Genomic DNA, 21031 nt, shown 5'->3' with positions numbered 1-21031 from the left:
TGGTCCCTCTGACCATGTTACCTACTGTAAGAGGTTTGACTTCCATTCCTTATCATGTGTGTTAGCCTTCTTGTGGGGATTAGTTCAATGGTTTTAGCATCCCCAACAAAGGAAGGTACAAAAACATCCTTTGAAAAGGAAAGAAAGAAAATGTATGCTCTTGGAAGGTATAAGGCCACTTCGGCAGCATACAAGGTTTGTATTGCCAATGCCTTGGCATAGATTGTGAGGTAAAATGGGGCAAGCTAGATGAGTTAATACGAGGTCTCTGGATCTCTCATTACAGCCATTTCCAAAGTAGTGAATGAAAGGAAGTAGTTGGGTCATGTCACCATTAAGAACTAGCTAGATGCAGCAGAAACGGCAGTAGTGACATGCATGGCTTGGGACTTCAGGTTTTAAACAGGCAAACGTGTTTGACAAGCCAGTTGATAAATCTAGTGTCTTTGGCCAGGCAGTTGACAAAGCATTAGAAAAGGCCAAAAAGGAAAGCAACACCCTAACAATGCCTTGGGCAGATCGCCCCTAGATTATATGAGCAAAGAGGGTCCTCAGCTAATTGGTGGGCCTTTCCGGGCCCATACATACTCCCAGCCTGCAATCCAATTTATGCACCCATTTGGAAACGCATGGCTCTCTAGTTCGGGATGCAGTTGTCCAGCTACTCTGGCACACAGTGACAGCAAAGACACCGATGAGGCAGTGGAAGAGGCCATACCCAGACAGGAGAGGCCTCTGCCACAAAACGGTGACTGCACAATAGTGGTCCTCCCCCATCGTTATTCAGTAGGACAATGTCTAACATTCACCCATGCATGGGTTGGAACAACATTAGTGATGAGCCCAATCAAGGAAAGATACTGCATAGTGCGTATTTCAAAACATTGTGATTTGCTACCACGCTACAGACAAATGTTCTGCGTCCATCTAGCAAGTCTTCAAGAGGTGATCAAAGTGCTTATTCAGAAAGGAGCAACCGCACCAGTTCCAAATGAACTGGTAAAAAGGGGATTTATTCATTATACTTTTTTGTTCTCAAAAAAGACTAAACAAAAAGGCCAGTCTTAGACCGAAGGCCAGTGACAATCAAACCTCAAAAATTCAGGATGACCTCCAGAAGTCTTTCCACTGATACAGAAAGGAGATTACATGGCAGCACTCGGCATGAAAGATGCATACTCGTATTTCAGTGTTCCCGAATCGGCACAAATGTCTGTTTCAAAGTCAACCAAAGACATTTTCAGTTCAAGGTGCTTCCATCTGGGATTCCATGGGCAACCTAATTGCTTGCGATGGTGTTTGCACACCTATGTCGCCATGCCATACCAGTATTCCCTTTTCTGTACGACTACCTAATAACAGGGAAGAGTGCACAACATCTCAAACTCAACAAACCCAAACTCATCAAAGCGGCCATACCATTTACTGGATTGTAGCTCCTAACGTATCGCACAACTGCACCTATACCAAGAATTGCCCCTGGCCTCAACATTATTACTTAAAGCTTCGCCCAGACTTGACAATAATCCTCAGATTCGTATTAAATGTAGGAATCTTAAAAGAATCTCCTCTGCAGACTGTAATGCTCTTGGCTACGAACCTTGATTCTATAGATACTCCTGCTAATGGCACTGACTTAGCACATCATCTCTCTAATGCCATTAAGACTACTATTGACCTCCGGGCCCCTGAAAGAACGAAAATAATAAACTGAAACCACAAAAAGAATCTGGTTCCTTTGACAATATTATTGATGCCAGGAAAATGAAAAGAGCCTTGGAACTGGAATGGTGGAAATACCCTGAACCTTCCTCTCTAGGAAAGTACAAAAAACTGCAATAACCTACAAGAACATTATCATCAAAGCTAAAGCTAAAAACATTGATTTGCAGATTAATTAAGCTAATTCAGCCCCCAACGAACTGTTTAAAAGTCGAGACTTCTACCTCTTTTCACTCTTTTACCAAGGATTCCTTCTGGTGCCAATCTATTCAAGATTATGTCATGGCCACTTGCCCAAGATCACAGGAGTGGCACCATCAAGTGGAGGGAGCAGGAGGCATCATGGGTCACGCACGTCCCTTTGGGATGTTTATACATGGGGGTGGGGCCTGGTTGGACACAGTCCTGGCGCCTTTGCCGCCAGGCTCATGGAAGAACTTAAACAAGACATTTTCATTATGGGCAGAAGTGCTTGGAATGGAACAGGAACTCTTTTATTATGGGCAGGAATACGCTCAAGAACTCATTTGTGTAACTAGTCTGGGTGTGGTCTCATCTGCACGTGCAACTTCTAGGAGTGGCAGGGTGTGGCATGCAGAACTATGCTAGGGGGCGTGGCCTTAAGAGCTCACCTATAAAAGCCAGCCCAACCCCAAGGCACACGCTTCGCGTTATTCTGCACCCCCGTGCAGCATAACGCTCACCGTCGCCTGGGATTCATCTTACCTGAAGAGATCCTGCCATCTTCATCGGTACTTACCATTGGAGAATCCTGCTCTCACCTGAACGCTTCTTCGTGGCACCGCGGCTCACCTGCAAACATCTCGGAGTGCATACATCATCCTCTAGGCACCGTGGTACCACACACTCCATCCCAACTCGCAGCACCTGCAAAAGAAAGGCACAAGACAAGGTTAGCCGCTTAACAGACATTACGTTAAGGGCACGCTGCCATTAAAACCTTGCGCCTTCCCTAAAACCATCACTCACCTGCTGCTGGACATCGTGGTTGCATCCATCTTCCACTCAGCTGCGTTCCGCGCCTTCACAGCCGTTGTTAGGTCGTATTTCCACCTATTTGGGAGAAAACAGAGGAAAGTTATTCAGTAAAAAAACCTTGAGAGCAATAACATCAAGACATTGAGAGGGAAAAGAAAGAGAAAAGACGCGAGACATTGAAAGAAAGCAGAAAGAGGAACTTGGTCACAGCGGACTGGACTATTACTCAGGAATCGGTGAAGGAACTAGATTCCATCAACAAGCACCCCTGCCAGAAGTAGCAGGACTGAGAGCTCATCATTCACATTTACCAGGAGCTGTGCCGCCAATTATCGCCGCCCATAGCTGATCCGCAGGGGACGAAACCAGAAGGGGGAGATCTAACTCCAGGGAGGGCTGCAACCCTGCCTTGGCCTCCGCAGAGACCAGGTGAGCATAAGAGATTAATTCACAGCTAAAACTTCTAGTCACCAATTGAATATCTCTAAGCATTAGTCATCTTGCCACTCATTTTAAACATATCCCTAGGAAACCTAAAATTCTTGGTGTCCCTACGTCATCCTTTCCTAGATTTTCGGCCTGGCTCATGCTATCTGACCTCTCTGTGCCCTTTGATCTCATAGACAATCATCTCCTATATGAAAGGCTGCTTAACATTGCTAATCTCTCAGGAAAAGCTGTTGACAGGATTTCTTCCTTTTTGAGTCCTAAACCTCAAGAGTAGCTTCCACATTTGGTGTACCTTGGGGTTCTTGCTGGTCTCCTATCATATTCAGTGTATACATTAGACCACTCCTCCATCTTCTCGATGACCTGGGTGTCATTGAGATATGGCTTAATTTGATACAATGTTAATTATGAAGATGACAGCCAGGTCCGCTTTGAGTTATCAGGCATGTGTACATCATTAAATTATTGTATCAAATTAAGCCATATCTCCATCAAAAATAGATGCCTCCTGGCTACCGCCCTAATCAGTTCTAGGCTTGATTACTGCAATAGTTTGCTTATTGGCACTTTGCAATATAATCTCACCCGCCTGCAAACTAAACAAAATGGAGCTCTTAGGGCAATATATGGTTTGGCCAAGAATGACCCTGTATCAACTTTTAGAAGAAAGCTACATTGGCTCCCAGTCAGACAGCGAATTAGACACAAGTTGCTCTCCGACCTACAAATGCAAGAATGATGCTGCTCTGCTCTACTTGGAAAAAAGAATTCCGCATACTTAACCTGTCGGAGCCCTGTGCTCTAATAATTTGCTCTCCTTATTTCAGCCTCGTTTTCGTCTAAAAAAAAAAAAAAAGCTTGGAGGCACCTGTTTTGAGGCCTGTGCGCCCCAGGAATATCCTTACTTAGGCTTGTAAACGTTCTTCTTTGCTTTAGACCTTTAAAAAAGGTCGTCAAAACCCTTTTCTTTGACTCTGCTGATTAATATTTTCTCTCTCTCATGCCTGTCCTGCTACTCTGATCCATCTGACCCTTTGCTGTGCGCTCTGAGGCCCACGGGCGAATTCCAAATAAATAAACATGGTCTGATGCACATACAAGGTATGATGCATCTTTTGCATTGTTCAGGGTCCCCATCAACAAGTCAAGAACTAGTAGTAAGCCAAAACCAATTCTGTCAGCCATCCTAGATACTTTTAAAACATGTATTTGTGTAGTGGTTTAAAAAAATAAACCTTTCACAAATAGCAAGTTACAAATTAGCTGATTACATAAAATTACACTTCATTAAGACTTCACTTAAAAATAAAAAAAAGAGCAATTAAACAATTCATTCTATAATAAAAAAGGCTTAGTTGCCATTCTGACACCCAAATTTAAAAGAAACATAGCGATCCTAAATATTAGGGAGGTATAATATACATGTTGAACACGTATTACCCCCTGATCCCCAAAAAAATGGTCTAAGTACGGCACAACACGCAAATCAATGTTTCAATTACTTGATTGAGGAGGCTTCATTACAGAAGCAATATGGCAGTGGTACTTCACTTTTGTTTCTAATATTTCTTATTTCCCCAATTTAAAAATAATTTGAACCAAAATCTCATAAGGATCTTAGTTTTACATTACGTCATTGTTTGAAATAACTCTGGAGTACAGTGGCGAGTAAAGAGTCGGACACAAAGGAGGCATAATTAAAGTCTAGTTTATTAACCCATAAGAAAAAGTATCCCATCTCTACAAGGTTAACCCCTACCTTTTCTAAACCAACTTGGGTGCTTGTCAGTGTGAGGGTCAAAAGAAAGTGCATCTGTCCTCGAAACGTACTCTAACCCTACCACGAAGTTGTGAAAATAGTTCAGCAATTAACACAAATAAACGATACCGGGAGAATGACTCCCTGCTCACATCTCCTGATAAACTGGTCCAGTCTTTTCCAATCTCTTGCTTTAGTTTCTAGTTCACCAAAGGGCTCCAGGGCAGGAGAATGACTTCCTTTTCCTGATCCACTGTATAGTAATTTCCCCCAACAGATTTGTATCTCCCGGTTCCACAAATCCAATAGTCCTTTTTGACCATCTCTCCCACTGAAAGTTCTCACTAAGCAGTCCTAGTTGTTGGTTCTCTTCTATACTGTTTGTTTCATCACTGTGACGCGGGAGAGTACTCCTGAGGCACTCTGGACTTTTCTTAGTTTCACTGGAACTACTGTGACGAGGGAGAGACCTTGATAGATCCTGGACTTTGTGCACTTTGCCAACTACTACTGGAATAATAGATCACTCCTGAGTGCTTCTTCTCTTTGGTCTTTCTTAAGATCACCTCTGCGACTAGGGAGATTACTCCTGTGCTAATCTTGGATTTTAAAGGACTTACCACTGGCATGAGAATGATTTCTCCTGTATTTCTCTTAGGTTACACAAAGGTCACAGATGAGGGAGTTTGCTCCTGTACTTTTGGGGTTTTTAAAAAAGTCACCACTGCGACAAGCAATATGGATGCCGTCCTGGCCTGGCCCCCTCCGTGGTCTCCTGCTATGCCCATTTAACTTCTGTCTTGAGGGCGAGCGTCACTGGTTCTTTCAGTGGGGTTCTGGCTGCTTTTCTCCGCCGTGTGTCTTCCACAGATCTGTCAGCCTCTTGTTCGGACTTCCCATTGACTCCCATTTGAATGATAGCATGGGCTCCACTCTGTAAATTATCTCTGGTGTTGCCTTCGTTTTTATAAAACTTAGCACAGGGAATCTGGGCTAATTGTCCACACTTAATGTTAGTTTTATTCCAAAAATGAGAAAAACATACAATTTTCACTTTTAGCGATGCCAATACAGCTGCCTTCTTGCCCTTACTGAAGATTGGTACACCTGTGTTGACATGCAAGCATGGTCAACCTGGCTGGCATCTTACAAGACTAGAACATATGCTTTGTAAAAGTAGTGCCTTGCTGCTTTTGATTGAGATTTGTGACTAGTTAGACAATCGCTACAAATTCTGTTTGAGGTAAGCTTTCTGTAGGAGTCTTTCCACAAATGGGCATGTAAACCAAATTTAGATTGCAATAGGTAGAGCGGATTAGCAAATAGGTCAAAGCAGTAGAATTTAGAGATGAGTTGCACAATTTACAGTAATTAATTATATACACAGATTAGGTCGTTAGACTTGTCTCTGCTGGGGCGGTATCCATTATGGCAGGTAGACATAGGGAGTGCCTTTTAAATGTGACAGCTATGCATAGGTTTTCTTTCCCAAGGATTCTTTGAACTCCCTGAGTGGACTTTAGGAGTGTATATTGCCTAAATATAGAGGCTGTACAAGGTTTTAAGGTAGCTAGGCAATGCTTTGCAGCCAGACAACATTTTGTGGCTGGTGATAATTGATGGGAGCAAAAAGGTGTGCGGGCAGAAATGGTGGGAGCCTTTTCGAGGAGGAATAAGAAGTGGGACAGACCTAGGACTGCTGGTGCATTAGTTTAGCTTACTCAGTATTATCGTTGGGATCTTGTACAAAAAAAGGGCTGAATCGGGTAGATGTTAAGGAAATGGGACTAGAACACCAACAGTTTTTACAGGTTGACCGCCACATGCAACTACTGTCAAAGTGAGCCAAGTGATTCTTGGCAGAGGACATGAATACCTTTTTGTCAGGAATGTGGGAACAGGATGGTGTGATGTATAGGACTGAGTGAGGCCGCCAATTTTCTGATCTGCCTGTGGAGAGTCAAGGTGGGGCAAGGAAAGCCTATGTGGGTGCCACCATAAATGGAGTAGTAGTCGGTGCTCCAGATAAGATTTTGAAGTGGGATTATCTTGGGAGGATAGCTCGGGGGCAACACGCTTGCCTTGGAAGCAAGACAACACGGAGCGACGCATATTTGATCCCAGGGTCCGCGCTTAGAAACCTCTGGGAAGTAAGCGAGTTAGAAATAACCAATCAATTATTTTGTTATGTTTATTTAGTTTATATAGTGCTTTACACCAAAGTGTTTTACAGTATAACAACAATAAAAAAGAAAGACGCATATTTACACACTTGAAAACAAGCCAGTGGTACAGTACATAGAACAATTTACTCAAAGGGAGGGGGGGGTGTGTTCCCAGATGGTCTTGACACGCACGGGTGTTTACGGCAGCCAATAAAAGGGCATCAGGAGGAGGAGGAGGAGGGGGGAGGCAGAGGCAGGGGGTACCCATTCTTTTTAAAGTTGGGTGTTACATTTTTTTAAAGAGTAAAAAAGTAAGTCCCATGCCCAATGGGAGTATTTTATAAGCAGGTAAAAATGTTTTAAGTGTAAAACAGATGTTTGTTTACTAAATATTTATTATTTATACATTTTACATCTTCAGATCAGAACAAGCTCTAATGTGTCTGTTTCCTATTTTTTTTTTTTTTTTTGCAAGTATTTGTACTGCCTATTTTTTGTTTTTGGGACTGTTTGCCTCTTTTTAGGGAGTTAAAGTGTCCAATACGCCGCTTATCTGTAGGGCTGGGAGTAGTAGTAGAATCTCTATATGGAACTGCGCATGGTGATAAAAGTGCTCCTGGTACTGTTTCTTGGCGACTGCAACCAGAATGTTAGTGGGCATGGAGTCTTAAGTAGCACAAGGAAGTTATATACCAATGGTCAAAGTTGTGTTCAATTGGGAAAGCATTGCGCCAGCCAGACCCTGGCAAAGTAGGATAGGTGGGTGTAATGATCCACCATATTGCAGGTGTTGCAAGAGGATACAAACAGGAATTGGTTGTTGTCTTGGGATATCATGAGGAATTGCTAGGCCTGAATGAATGTAATCTTTGTACTTGTTTAGTGTAATACAAATAATAATGTCTTGATTGTAGTTTATTTTGATCAAGAACTTTGCATAAAATAAATCCATATACTATCAACCAATCAGTCATTGCAATTACAATTCATAGAACCTACAGACACGCAATACATACATACAAGTTCGTATTCAAATTCAATGGCAAGTTCAGATTTCAAATTCACTCCAAGAGCAACAAAATAAGCCACAATATAAACCAAATTATAAAATACATTAAAAGTTCACAAAATAACGCTCATAAATATTCATGAAATCATACTCCTGAAAGCCAGAGTCCATCCATAATAAAAGATCTATCGAACCTGAATAATCTCGAGCAGTGGGCAACAATTGTTCCAATCCTAGCTTCAACCAATAATTACTTTTAGTTCTGCCACCCCTCACTTGCAATACATCAGACCCAAAGCTAAAGTCACGTCTACCATCACTACTGCAGGCGTATAAACAGTTAGAAATGTCAAAGGACATTTGAATGGACGCACCTAGGAATATACCCCCTCAATCAGCCAGCAGGGATTGCACCTGCCGCCATACTCGATATATGGCAATTCGCGCAGCAATCGTATCTGCATTTAAGCAGTAATCCCGAAAGGAACCTGCTAGGATTCTCTCGTTACTGTGCACCAAACCCCCCCCAAATTGCACATGTACAAAGGTCCCAATTTAACAAACTGCGTGAGAAGATGCCTAGTGGTTTCCGGCTTATCTTTTAGGCCGCATATATGGCAATATCTGTTCTCAGCAGTGAGGCGCAGACTAGGACCAGTGTCAGACCGTACCGGCAGTTAGTCTTATAGCTGGGTCAGGGCACAAGAGCAGATAAGGTTGTGTTTTCCTTTATCGATGAACCACGTGGGAGACTGCTTCGTAGCCCTTTAAAGTGGCTATAATTCCTGCACTTATCCCATTTGTTGAATTTTCTTTCAAACAATTCTTTTAAGTGGATATAAGGCAAGTTTTTACTAAAATTAGGGGCCAGCTTATCTCTATAAAGTTACTAATTTAGAGTCTTGAAGTTGGAGCCCCTATACACTTTTTCCAGATTGTGGTTGTTACTGCTGCTAGTAACCCACAAACTGGGCTAGATAGGTTTTAAGTAAAAGCACCTCCGCGCCCGGGTTGCCATACCGTTTAACGATGTGAGGCCCAATTTGAGACGCAAATATTCCATAGAGCAAACAGGGCCCAATCTCTGTATGGAACGCCAATAAACTTCCTCCAATCTGAGCCAAGAGAAGTCCTGCATAGCAAGTGCCTCAAGGCCATACTGTAGGGAAGGGACACAGCATTGCCTATACAGGAGGATGATCCCACCCAAAGAAAAGCCTGCATGACCTCTAGTAAACTTGCACGCCTGAAGCGTGAGCTGTTCAGCTCTTCTGGTTTTGTTTATACAAGGACTGTAATCTGTACAAGCAGTGGTTTCTAAGCCCAGATAAGGGTAGGACGGTACATAATCGATTGCACCAATCAAAGTGTCCATCCTACTCCTATTGACCCTATTACTAGTGACCAGCATAATACTAATTGAAAGGGGTTGAAAAGGTTATTTGTGCTGAGTTGCAAAGTTGTTGTTCAGGAATCGCTGCCCTGTGACATTTGAGAATAGTGCATGGAGGTAGACTGGGCTGTAGTCTGAGTTTGTACTCAAATTGTTTTGTGTTGTGTGATATACATTCATGCAGAAAGGTAACTACAATATATCATAAGCTGTTACTGAGCGAAAAACTGTGCCAATTGTGCTGCCTAGGGTTCATGGTATTTCGAATGGATTGTGTCCTCCAACGTATTTCACATCTTTGACATGTAATGTCCACAGCTGTGTACGTCGGGCCGATGTCCCTCGAAGGCCTCCGTCGAGGGCGACGTCACCGGATGTTATAAATAGTACGCACGCCCCCCATAGCCTCAGTTCCGTTTCTTCTGCAAACGTGTTTGCTTCAAGAACTCGGCGCGCCTCGTGTATTCTTCGTGAATGTCTTCCTCTTCGACACCTCCGACTCTGCGGTCTGGCTTCAAGACTTGCCGGAACTGCAAGTCTAAAATGTCGATCACCGACTTTCATCGCATTTGTTTGTGGTGCTTGGGCGAGAGTCACGAAACAGATGACTGTTCCAAATGCCAGTTGCTGACTGCTAAGGCCTTGCGAGCGTGCAAGGGGAAGCTTCAGGTAGGTAGGGGCTAAAACCCAGTAAACGTCCAAGTCCAAGGGTATGTCCACCGACGATTCGAGGGGAGACTCTCCGGCGTCGGAAGGTGTTCAGGGGGTCTCTGTCCCCGAAATGGTTCCCGCCATTCGTCCTCCAAGTCTTGGCGTTCTAGGAAGCGCCGTCACCGGTCGCCTTCCCCATCCTCCTCGGAGGATGGCACCACGAGGAAAGTGGCTTGTCCAACTAAGTCCTCGACTCTGTAGGAATGGGCTGCCTTTAGGGAGCAGATGTTAGCGATTTTTCAATCGCAAGGCACAGTTCCGTCCACGCCTTCTGACGAAGCCGGCAGGAAACGGTCTCGATCCGTGGCTCGTACGCCTTCGGGCTCAGGTCCTCTGCGCGATCCTCATAGGGAACCTTCGAGGTCCCGTTCGGACAAGGCTCAGGGTGGTCGCAAGAGATGTGCTTCCAGGTCTCGGTCCTCTTTCCCCAGCGAGACCTCATAAACCTGCTAAGGGCTCGAAGGCGTTGACGCCGTCAGCGCTGTGTCCGTGGATACGGATGTCAAAGTTTTGCCTTCGTATCGGCCGTCGGCGCCCTTGTCGACGCCGAACCAGTCGACGCCCTTGAAGCCGACGCCTTCGGGGCTTTTTGGCCAGAATTTACCATCAGAGATCCCTGTTACTGGGGATCCTCCAAGGACGGCTACTTTCAAGTCTGTCAGGCCTGTTATGGACTCCAGAGCCTCGGATATTCCAAGATAGGACTTTTACCTCCCTCTGGATGACATCTATGAGGAGGAGGAGATTTTTGATTTTGACCCTGTTGAGTCTGATGGGGCTCCTGTCTTTTCAAGGGATAGCCAACTGGAAGAGTTATGGCAAACTCTTCATGACGCTAGTGGCCTGGACACTTCTCCGGAAGTGGAATTTGGCAGGCATGAGCCTGGGGCTCATGCTGAGTCGTCCTACAGGAGACTCATGGCTAGGGTCACAGAGTATCTGGGCTGGTCCAGTCTTTCTGAAGCTTTTGTGCAAGATGATCTAACAGACAATTTAGATCAAGGTCTGGCCTCTGACCCAGTGTTACCTTTTCATCAAACCTTACAGAAAAGGGTGGCGGCTGCTTGGCAGTCACTGGAATCTCTTCCGCTGTTAACAAATCTTTATATGATATGATAGTTTATTTATATAGCGCCTATACACAATGTGTTTCAAAGCGCTTCAAGGCAAGGGAGGGAACAAGGGAAAATACAATGGCATTCTTACAGGCCATGAACGGTAAGGATGTGAAATTAACTATACTCGGCCTGACGACATTTCAGATAGTGCAAGAGCTAAGACATAGATAAAGAAGGGAGGGAGAGAGTGGGAAGGAAATGGAAACAGACGGGAGACTACCATACTAGGCCTGACAACATTTCTGGTCGAGCCGGAGAGAAACAAAAGGTGAGGGAGAGGGGTGCAGAAAGGGAGGGGAGGAACAAAACCAGCGACCATCATACTTCGCCTGACGACATTTCAGATAGTCCTGGAGGGTTGGTGGGGAGAAAAAAACAGTAATGGGAGGGTGGAAGAAACAGACGAGGTTGCTATCATATTAGGTCCAGGGACAATTCTGATAGAGTAAGTGCATAGAAGAAAGTAAGGGGAGGAGATAGGAAAAGGGAGAAGGGAATGGAGGAGAGAACAGAGTAAGCAGTCAATAAAAGTGGAGAAGCAAGAATTGAGAGCGAATACATTTGCAGAAGTCAGGAGTAACACATAATGTTGCAAGCCAGGATACAAGATGAAGATGGGAACAGCATGATTCAGGGCCACCAGGAGTAGAAGATGGAAAGGAAGTCCTGCATGAGAGTTGAGAAAGAGTGACACGCCGTGAATGAATGAAGTCCATAAAAGTCAAATCCAGCATTGGCCACAAGACGGTGATGGTGAAACGAGAATGTATCAGGACAGACTCCTGCAGAAGTAGGCTGGAGGAGGTTGAGGGGGAGCAGAGTAGAAGAATCAAGCAAAACAGGCAACACCTGTGTGCGAAAGGAGGTGGGGCACAAGGTAACATCACAGGGGGACCAGAGGGGGTGGGGATGGCCTGAGGGGACAGAGGGGGGTAACACATGTTTGTGCATGCTTAACTACTGTCTGAGTGGGGGGGGGGGGTCAGGCCCTGGGAGCTCCTGGTCCAAACAGGAATTGCCCTCTTCTTCCTCTGCCCTTCACTGCAGACGCCCGGGTGAGAGGCGCCCTTGATGTAATAGTTAAGAGCAGGAAGGAAGAGGCAGGGCTAAGAAGGTGGGTGGTGCTTAGACCAGGTGACCTAGATCCACTTGCACCACTTTAACCAAGAAATATTGCCCTTCCGATAGCGACCCCAGCTACCTATCCACTCACCCCACTCCCTGAGTTTGGTGGTTCAGGCGGCTACGGCCACCTCGAGGCATGCGGCAAACCCTACCATCCCTCCTAATAGGGACGACAAACGCTTCGACGGTTGGGCACGCCAGGTGTTTTCTGCAGGGAGTATGGCGCTAAAATCGGCCAACTCCACTTGTGCCTTGGCAAGATTTTCACACACCCTGTGGAACTGTTTCTCTTGCGGCTGAGCATATTCCCGAGGGGGAAGAGGGATGGGTTCCTTGCTTTCGTGCAAGATGGCAAGGATGCCATGTGTGAATCCCTTAGTCTGGTTTGGACACAGCAGTGTTAGCCGGTCCATGGCTGCGAGCACCGTTATACGCAGATTTGCATGGTTGCGGAAGTCGGGTTTTGCATCGGATGTGCAAGCCCATCTTTGGAACATGCCCTTTGATGGCACGCATTTGTTTGGCAGCAAGGCTGACGAGAGCCTTGAGAGGTTGCAGACCTCAAAAGCTACAGCTAAATCTTTAAGCGCGGCTATGCGTCAACCTCTGCCTTTTCATATTAGGGGACAGCAGCGGAGGGGATGGTCTTTTCGTTACTACTCCTCTTTTGGTAGAACGAGAGGATCCACCAGTCAAAGGGGCTGGCGTAAAAGTACCTGTGGTAGTTGGGGAAATCGCGGTGCCAAAGCCGCTCAGGCAGTTGCCTCTTTGCCTTCTGGCACTGCCGCAGCTGCTCCAAAACAGTCATGAGGCCATGCCCCATGGTTTGCCGGTTGGGGGCAGACTGTTTCAGCATCTCGAAAAATGGCATGCTATTACTTTGGATACGTGGGTTCTAGATACCATAGCCCACGGCTACTTACTTTCCTTCCTTAAGCGACCGCACGGCAATCCACCGGGGAAACTCTTTGAAGCTTCCAGATCCGTTCCTTGTGCAGGAAATCTTGACCCTGCTAGAGAAAGGGGCTATAGAGCTGGTGCCTGTAGCAGAGAGGAACAAGGGATGGTGTTCCCCTTATTTTTTTATTCCAAAGAAAGGCGGGGGATTGAGACCTATCCTGGACTTGCGTTGGTTGAACAAAATTCTCAGGAAGGACAAGTTCAATATGGTCACTCTTTCTCAAGTCCTCCAGGCCCTTCAACTTCAGGATTGGTTGGTGTCTCTGGACCTAACGGATGCTTACTATCATATGCCGATTCATCCCAAGCACAGGAAGTAACTGAGGTTTGCGGCTAGCGACTCGCACTTTTAGTTTCGGGGCCTACCATTCGGATTGACCTCCACCCCGAGGGTCTTTACCAAGTTCATGGTGGCAGCGATTCTCAGGCGAGAGGGGGATTCATGTCTACCCCCTTCCTGGACTTGCTGATCTGTGCGCGTTCTCCCGAGCAAGCATTTGATCACCTCGGTCTCACCTGCCGATCGCTCCACAGGGTGGGCTTCTTCCTCAATTTCAAGAAGTCACATCTGACACCTTCTCAAAAGCTCCAGTACACAGGGGCTGTATTGGACACGTCTTTCGGGAAGTGCTTGCCTCCCAAGGTGAGGGTTCATCACATTGTGCAGATGGTGGACAAGTTTCAACATGCCCAGAGTCTTCCGGCTTTCGAATTCTTAAGGTTGATCGGCCTCATGGCATCCTGCATTTATCTGGTGCCAGAGGCCAGGCTGAGAATGAGATCCCTGCAATGGGTTCTCAAGATGCAGTAGTTGCAGTTCTCAGGCAAGATGTTGCATCCCGTTCAGATTCCAATCTGCCTCCCAGGATCTTCTGTGGTGGACCAACAAAGGGAACCCGATGAAGTGGGAGCTGTTTTGGCAACCATGGCCAGAGGTGATTGTAGTGACAGATGCTTCCCTCACAGGATGCAGTGCTCATGCCGGAGACTTGGCCACCAGCGGTCGTTGGTCTCCGGAGTCCAAACTCCACATCAACCTGTTAGAGCTGAGGGCCATCTAGCCCTGAAGGCTTTTTCTGCCGTCTGTGCGGGGGAAGAGTGTCCCGATCACGACGGACAACACAGTGGCCATGCATTACCTCAACAAAAAAGGGGGGGATAGGGTCACTCCCGTTGTGCAGAGAGGCAATGCAGCTCTGGTTCTGGGCCATCCAGCAGGGAATTTCGCGCTCTGCAGTTAATCTGGCTGGAGATGAAAATGCGGCGGCGGATGCTCTGAGCAGGCGGAGCACGATCTCTCACGAGTGGAAGTTGGCTCAGGAAGTCCTTGTGGAGATCTTAACCCTTTGGGGAACACCACAAGTGGATCTCTTCGCCACCAGTGCCAACCGGAAGTGTGAGAGATCCTGCTGAAGGAAATTTTCTCTGAGAGGAGCCTTAGGAGACGCATTCGTAGTGGATTGGTCATTACCGCTGCTGTACGGGTTTCCTCAGTCCCCGTCATTCCTCAAGTGTTACGGTGGTTCGGAACACACATTATCCTCCGTGCAACCGGATTGGGCCAGGAGGGCCAGGAGAGCGTGGTCCCCAGTCCTTCTAGAAATGTCCATCTGCCCTCCACGCCGTGCTCCGTACCGAGAGGATCTGCTCTTGCGTGCATGGGGGTGGGACGAGACAGGTGGGGGTCGGGGTGGGAGGGGGTTAGATCCAGGTTCTCCATCCAGAGGTCAAGACTCTCAGCCTTCACGCTTGGTATCTGAAAGGTTGAGATGTAAGGATTGGGACCTCCCGGATGATGTGCTGGAGGTGTTGCTTTCGGCCAGAAGGCCAGCAACAAAATCACTGTACCGTTGGCGTAGGTTTTTGCGGCTGGTGCAGAGGACAAAATGTTGATCCCTTTCAGTGTTCCAGTCCTATTGTTTTGTCTTTCTTACTTTCTTTGGCCCACAAGGGCCTTCAAGTAGGTACAATTAAAGGTTACCTGGCGGCGCTGTCTATCTTTAAGCGCTCGTCTGAAGAATGTTCTTACTGTAAGATTCCTTTGATTTCTCAATTTCTGAAAGGACTGGCTGTGTTCCCGCCGTCCCCTCTCCAGGTGCCGGTTTGGGATTTGAATTTGGTTTTGAAATTTCTAATGGGTGCTCCATTTGAACCTTTGCACTCCTGTCATTTGAGATAATTGTCCTTCAAGACAGTGTTCTTGGTTGCGGTTACTTCCGCTCGCAGAGTGAGTGAATTGCAGGCACTTTCATCTAAGCCGCCCTTTACTGTGTTTCACAAGAACAGGGTTGTACTAAGGGTACGTCCTTCCTTTCTACCTAAGGTAGTATCTGAATTTAATTTGAGCCAGAAAGTGGTTCTTCTTTCTATCCTCCTCCTCATCCATTTAAGGAAGAGGAGCGACTCCATAGGTTGGATCCTAGGAGAGCTCTGAGCTTTTATATTTCTAGGATGTCCAGGGTCAGAGTGGACAAGCAACTCTTTGTGGGATATGCTGGACACCGATTGGGCCAGGATGTTACCAAACAGACCCTGTCCAGGTGGAGTATCCTCATCCTTACCGAGTGGCGGGTAAAGACCCTTGCAAGCTCATTCCACCAGGGACGTGGCTACTTCCACTGCCCTCCAATGGGGAGTTCCAATTAGGAATATTTGTGATGCAGCCACATGGGCTTCTATCCACACCTTTGTTAAACTTTACTCCCTTCATACAATCCATAGTCGGGATATGGCTTTTGGTAAGGCGGTTCTTTATTTCGCCATCTGATTGGGTACTCTAAATTCTTTTCCCTCCTCCGTTTCCTGGGGTGTGCAGTGAAAACGTCAAAAACATGTTGAATGCCGAAAAAAATGTCCATTTTTTTTTCAAATGTTTTTTTTACTTGTTTTTTGTGTTCCGCAAGTAAAAAAAAAAGGGGGTAAAACGAAAAAAAAATTACAAAAAGGGGCGGTGAGGGGGGAAGCCTCCCATTTAGAACAAAAAACAAAAATAGAAATTGGAATTTTTTTTGACTTTTTTTTCAACATTATGACTTTTGACATAATGTAATTCGAAACTATCACTATAAACAGTTTTCTGGTACTGCTTTGGGAGTTTGTCAAAGATGTGGAATACATTGGAGGACACAATCCATTCGAAGAACAAGTTACTTACCAACTGGTAACGTTCTTTCGATTGGATGTTCCTCCAACGTATTCCACATTGCCCTCCCAGCCTGCCCCTCTGGTGAATTTCCTATGCGATTGCAGCTTACGTTTCCGCAAGGCTATGTCGAGCAGGCATTGGCTTGGTGCCACACGTTCTGGGGGAAAAGACATAAACTGAGGCTATGGGCGCCCTGCGCCCTATTTATAACATCCGGTGACGTGGCCCTCGATGAGGCCTTCGAGGGACATCGGCCCAACGCCATCGTCGCAGGCCGCCCTCTGCCGAAAAAGTTTCCGAAGTACACAGCTATGGACATTACATGTCAAAGATGTGGAATACGTTTGAGGAACATCCAATCGAAAGAACGTTAACAGTTAGTAACTTGTTCTTCGGGTGACCAGTATTTTTGTCCCGTATAAATTTTAGCAGACTGTTGTATTTTTTGCCATTGTTGGGGTTTGTATGCTACAAATCCATTTGGTGTCTTCAATTGGGCATTTAAAAGATTTGTACAAATTCTGCCAGTTTCTTTTTGGTTTGCTCTAGCTTCCTAGATAATTGTTCATGGCTAAAAATGGTGTAAAGGTTTGATGAGGAAACTTCAGTAGCATGGTACTGCACAAATTGGCTAAGGTCTGCAACTCCGCTTTTTGTTTAGCTGCAGTACCAGCACATTCCCCAACCAGAAGCACTAAGAACCATGCCTTACTGGAGGCGGCCGGACCAAGCCATGTGGCAATCAATGCAATCTCGGCAAACATGGACTCCTACTCCCGCAGCAGGATCGCCGCACTTAAGAAGCAGCCCAGCCACATGGAGGCAGCTCACTTTGGAGACTTGGGTAAGCAAAAGTATAGTACTTTAATTTCATGTTGTCCTCTGTTATTTCACAATCCGAGCAATGCTGGCAAATCCTGGTGTCCTGAATGTGCCCCACTCCGGTATTAAAGCATGAATACATACATCGTTTGTATTGTCCGTGTGACCATAGTAGACTGTTCAATGCGCATTTTGATTCCTAGTAGTGAAGTTTTCTGGCATAGGTTTCTTCATCCCACCTCCTTTCCCGCTCAAATGAGTATGATACATAGAGGCGGCTTATTGATGCAGAAAAATAGGGAACAGCAGAACGTCCTAAGCTCAGGGGTCAATATCAGTAAACGGGGCTCGTAATTCAGATTGGACAAGCAGGAGCTACAAGCAGCTCTTGGTTATCTATCAGTAACCAGTCACCATGAGCTACCACTAGGGAACTAGGAGCTAGTGCATAGCGTTATACAAATCGAAATTCCACATAAAATGCAAACATATTGTAGCCATTATTTATGATCCCCCTTATGCTTGAAATACCATATAGATGTGTCCTAATGTTTGTTTATAGTTTTCCCCAAGTGCACAGAATTAAATTCATATTTTTTTTGTTCGGCATCAGTTGACCTGGAGAACCAAAAGTAGCCCCTGGTAACTTTTTGTTTTGCGGTAACCAGGCTCTTAGATCCCCTCAATTTCGAACCCTGAGTAAATGATTGTGGTGTGGGGTTCCTGCCACAAAATGTGCACATATTCTGAAGCCAACAAGTCGTCTTCTGAATAGAATGGTTGTAGGAGTAGATGCCTCATTCCTTGAGCAGCACAGGTCTCCGATAGTCCACATTTGTTTGTTGCTCCTGGAAAAAGGTATGTCCTTGACTCCCACAGTAACACTTTTTGAAACTCAAGTTATGCACATTGGAAAAAAGAATACATGTATGACAGTTCGGCATATGGGAAGAGGGATGGAGAACAATCTGAACATTTGGGAGATTTTGAGTATCGTTTTAATTACTGTTTTTTATTGTCGCATTCAGAACGCCCATTTCGAAGGGATTGTGTCCTCCGACGAATTCCTTATCTTTGATAATTCCTCTCCACATTGCTTGCCTTGGAAATGTTTTCTCTGTAGAGGGCGCTGCGCGTCGACGTCCGCCGAGTCGATGTCCCTCGACAGCCACCGTATCGGCACCGACGTCACCATGCCCATAAATAGCCACGCGCGGCGTCCGTTGCTCAGTTCCGTTTTTCCGCGCTTCGTGGTGCCTCGTAATATCGTTGCTCAGTTCAGTCAGATAAACCCTCTTCTTTATTTACTCGAAAATACCAACTCGTTCTCGATGGCTTCTTCATCGGAACAGACGACGCCGCGGTCCGGCTTCAAAAAATGTCGAGACTGCAGTAAGAAAATGTCGATAACAGATCCACACAGGATCTGCTTGTGGTGCTTGGGAGTCGAGCGCCATTGTTCGGAGTGTGAGGACTGCTTGTCCATGACGACGAAAGCCTTGAAGGAGCGCAAGGGGAAGCTCGAGAGAGGTAAGTCGGTCAAAACCTCCTCGAAAGTTTCTTTTGCTGAGTTGAGGCATTCGTCTCCTCGCCGTCGAAAGCATTCCCATTCTAGATCTTGAAGTAGCTCCCACCATTCGTCGAGATCGAGACACTCAAAGAGACGTCGAAGATCCCCTTCCTCGTCTTCTGTTTCCCCAGAAAGGGTCTCCTGCCCCACAAAACGCATCTCTCTGGCTGAGTGGGAGGAATTCAGGAAGAAAATGCTAAGCGTCTTCGAGAAAGCGGCCTCAACCCCCTCGAAGACAGCGGAGGGTGATACCCCGGGTGAAAAACCCAAAAAATCAAAACGCTGCACCCATCAAAAGAGTCTACCCGAGAGCGCCACGGGCCATCGGGTAAGAAGGCACCATCTTCGCCGTCGTCGAAGATCCCTTCGACGCATGGATCGGCGCCATCAACGCCGTTGTCGAAGGGTTCTTCAACGCGTCGATCGACTCAACGCCATCGGCGACGCCGATGAAAGAGAAAACCACCGCTACTTCACAGCCAACGGTGATGCCAAGAGCCTCCAGCACGACGCCGAGACCGTCGTCGACATCCTCGAGTAGGGTCCCGATCCTCTCGAGTTCTTCGAGGCCTCTTCCAATTTTCTCGACGCCTTCGAAGCCTGTCACATCGGCATCAACGTTTTCTCGCCCAATGACGACTTTGGCTCCTTCTGCCTTAGAAATGTGTTTTATATCATTTCCGAGGTCAGAGTACCCCGGATTATCTTCAATCTATGAAGAAGGGGAGGATACTGACCAGGAAACCTTCAGGTTGCAGAGGACCACACTTCCTGTTTCAGAGGATTTTACCTCTGAGGAAAGAAGGTTGAAAGGCCTACAGGAATCATTAAATGAGGCAAGTGGGCTGGACACTTCCCCAGAAGTGGAATTTGTTAAACCAGACCCACGGGAACATGCCGAAACACCCTATAGAACCCTGATTGAATTTATGGGTTGGTCTGCGCCTACACCTGTTTTTCAACAGGATGACCTGACAGACATATTAGACAAAGGTCCACAGGAGGATCCTGTGGTCCCCTTCCATGCAGCCTTGCAAAGGAAGATTTCATCTAATTGGGAAATTCCGGAGGTTATCCCTGCAGTCAATAAGATTGTCAGCCAAGTATAGGGTAGCTGCTGCTGACCCTGAATACTTTTCAAAACACCCGACTCCAGAGAGCCTGGTGGTTCAAGCGGCAACTTCATCAAGCAGCAGATCCGCTTACCCTACTGTCCCACAGGATAGAGATGACAAAAGGTACGATTCTATGGCAAAAAGTATTTTCTGCTTGTAGTATGGCGTTGAAGTCCATCAACGCCACCTGTACGCTCGCCAGGTTGTCTCACACTCAGCGGCTGACTGCATACCCGAAGGAGAGGAGAGGAAAGGGAAGCTTTCCTTAACATTATTAAGGATGGCAAAGATGCCATGTGCGAGTCACTTCAAACTGGCATCGATTCCGCTGACCGTATCAGCAGGGCCATGGCGGCAAGTACGACAATCCACAGGCATGCTTGGTTGCGAAAGTCTGGCTTTGCTCCAGATGTACAGGCCAGACTTTTGAATATGCCTTTGACGGCTCTTTATTCAGTAAAAAGGCTGATGACAGTCTGGAAAAGTTGCAGACATCTAAAGCAGCGGCAAAATCTTTAGGAGCTGCAATCTGCCAAACTCCTTTTCGCCCCTCAGGAACCTCTGGGAGAGGAAAGTCCTTTTGCTATTATTCCGCATTCGGGAAAGGCAGAGGACAGCCGGCTCAAAGAGGCCAAAGGAGATCCACCCGAGGTGGACGGGTCAAAAGTACGAAAGCCGCAGCAGGTGCCTCTTTACCCTCGGCATCTGCATCAGCCGCCCCCAAACCACTGTGAGGTCTTTCCACACAACACCTGTAGGGGGCAGGTTAACTCAACATCTGACGGAATGGCAGGCTATAACGTCAGATGCTTGGGCATTGGAGACAGTTGCCCAGGGTTACTGCCTACCCTTTGTACACATCCCTCAGTCATCCACCGTGGCACAGCTCTCTAAAAGTTCCAGATCCGCTCCTCGTGCAGGAAATTATAGACCTGCTAGAGAAAGGTAACATATAGTGTAGAGGTGCA

At 46.4% G+C, this 21031-nt stretch overlaps 1 protein-coding gene across 3 annotated transcripts in view; it reads left to right on the top strand.

Annotated features, from left to right (window-relative positions):
• The window catches only part of AKAP10 (A-kinase anchoring protein 10), a 538635-nt gene that overhangs the window by 195226 nt on the left and 322378 nt on the right, over window positions 1–21031 (top strand). For all 3 annotated transcript variants that reach the window (XM_069615189.1, XM_069615188.1, XM_069615190.1), the window contains one exon: window positions 17218–17400. In XM_069615189.1, coding sequence (XP_069471290.1) covers window positions 17218–17400 — 183 coding nt within the window. The remainder of the gene's footprint in view (window positions 1–17217; window positions 17401–21031) is intronic.

The sequence above is a fragment of the Ambystoma mexicanum genome, chromosome 9, assembly GCF_040938575.1.
Source record: "Ambystoma mexicanum isolate Mex_15411 chromosome 9, UKY_AmexF1_1, whole genome shotgun sequence".
Taxonomy (NCBI): Eukaryota; Metazoa; Chordata; class Amphibia; order Caudata; family Ambystomatidae; genus Ambystoma; species Ambystoma mexicanum.
The sequence above is the reverse complement of the archived record's forward strand: the minus strand, read 5'-3'. Positions and strand labels throughout refer to the sequence as shown.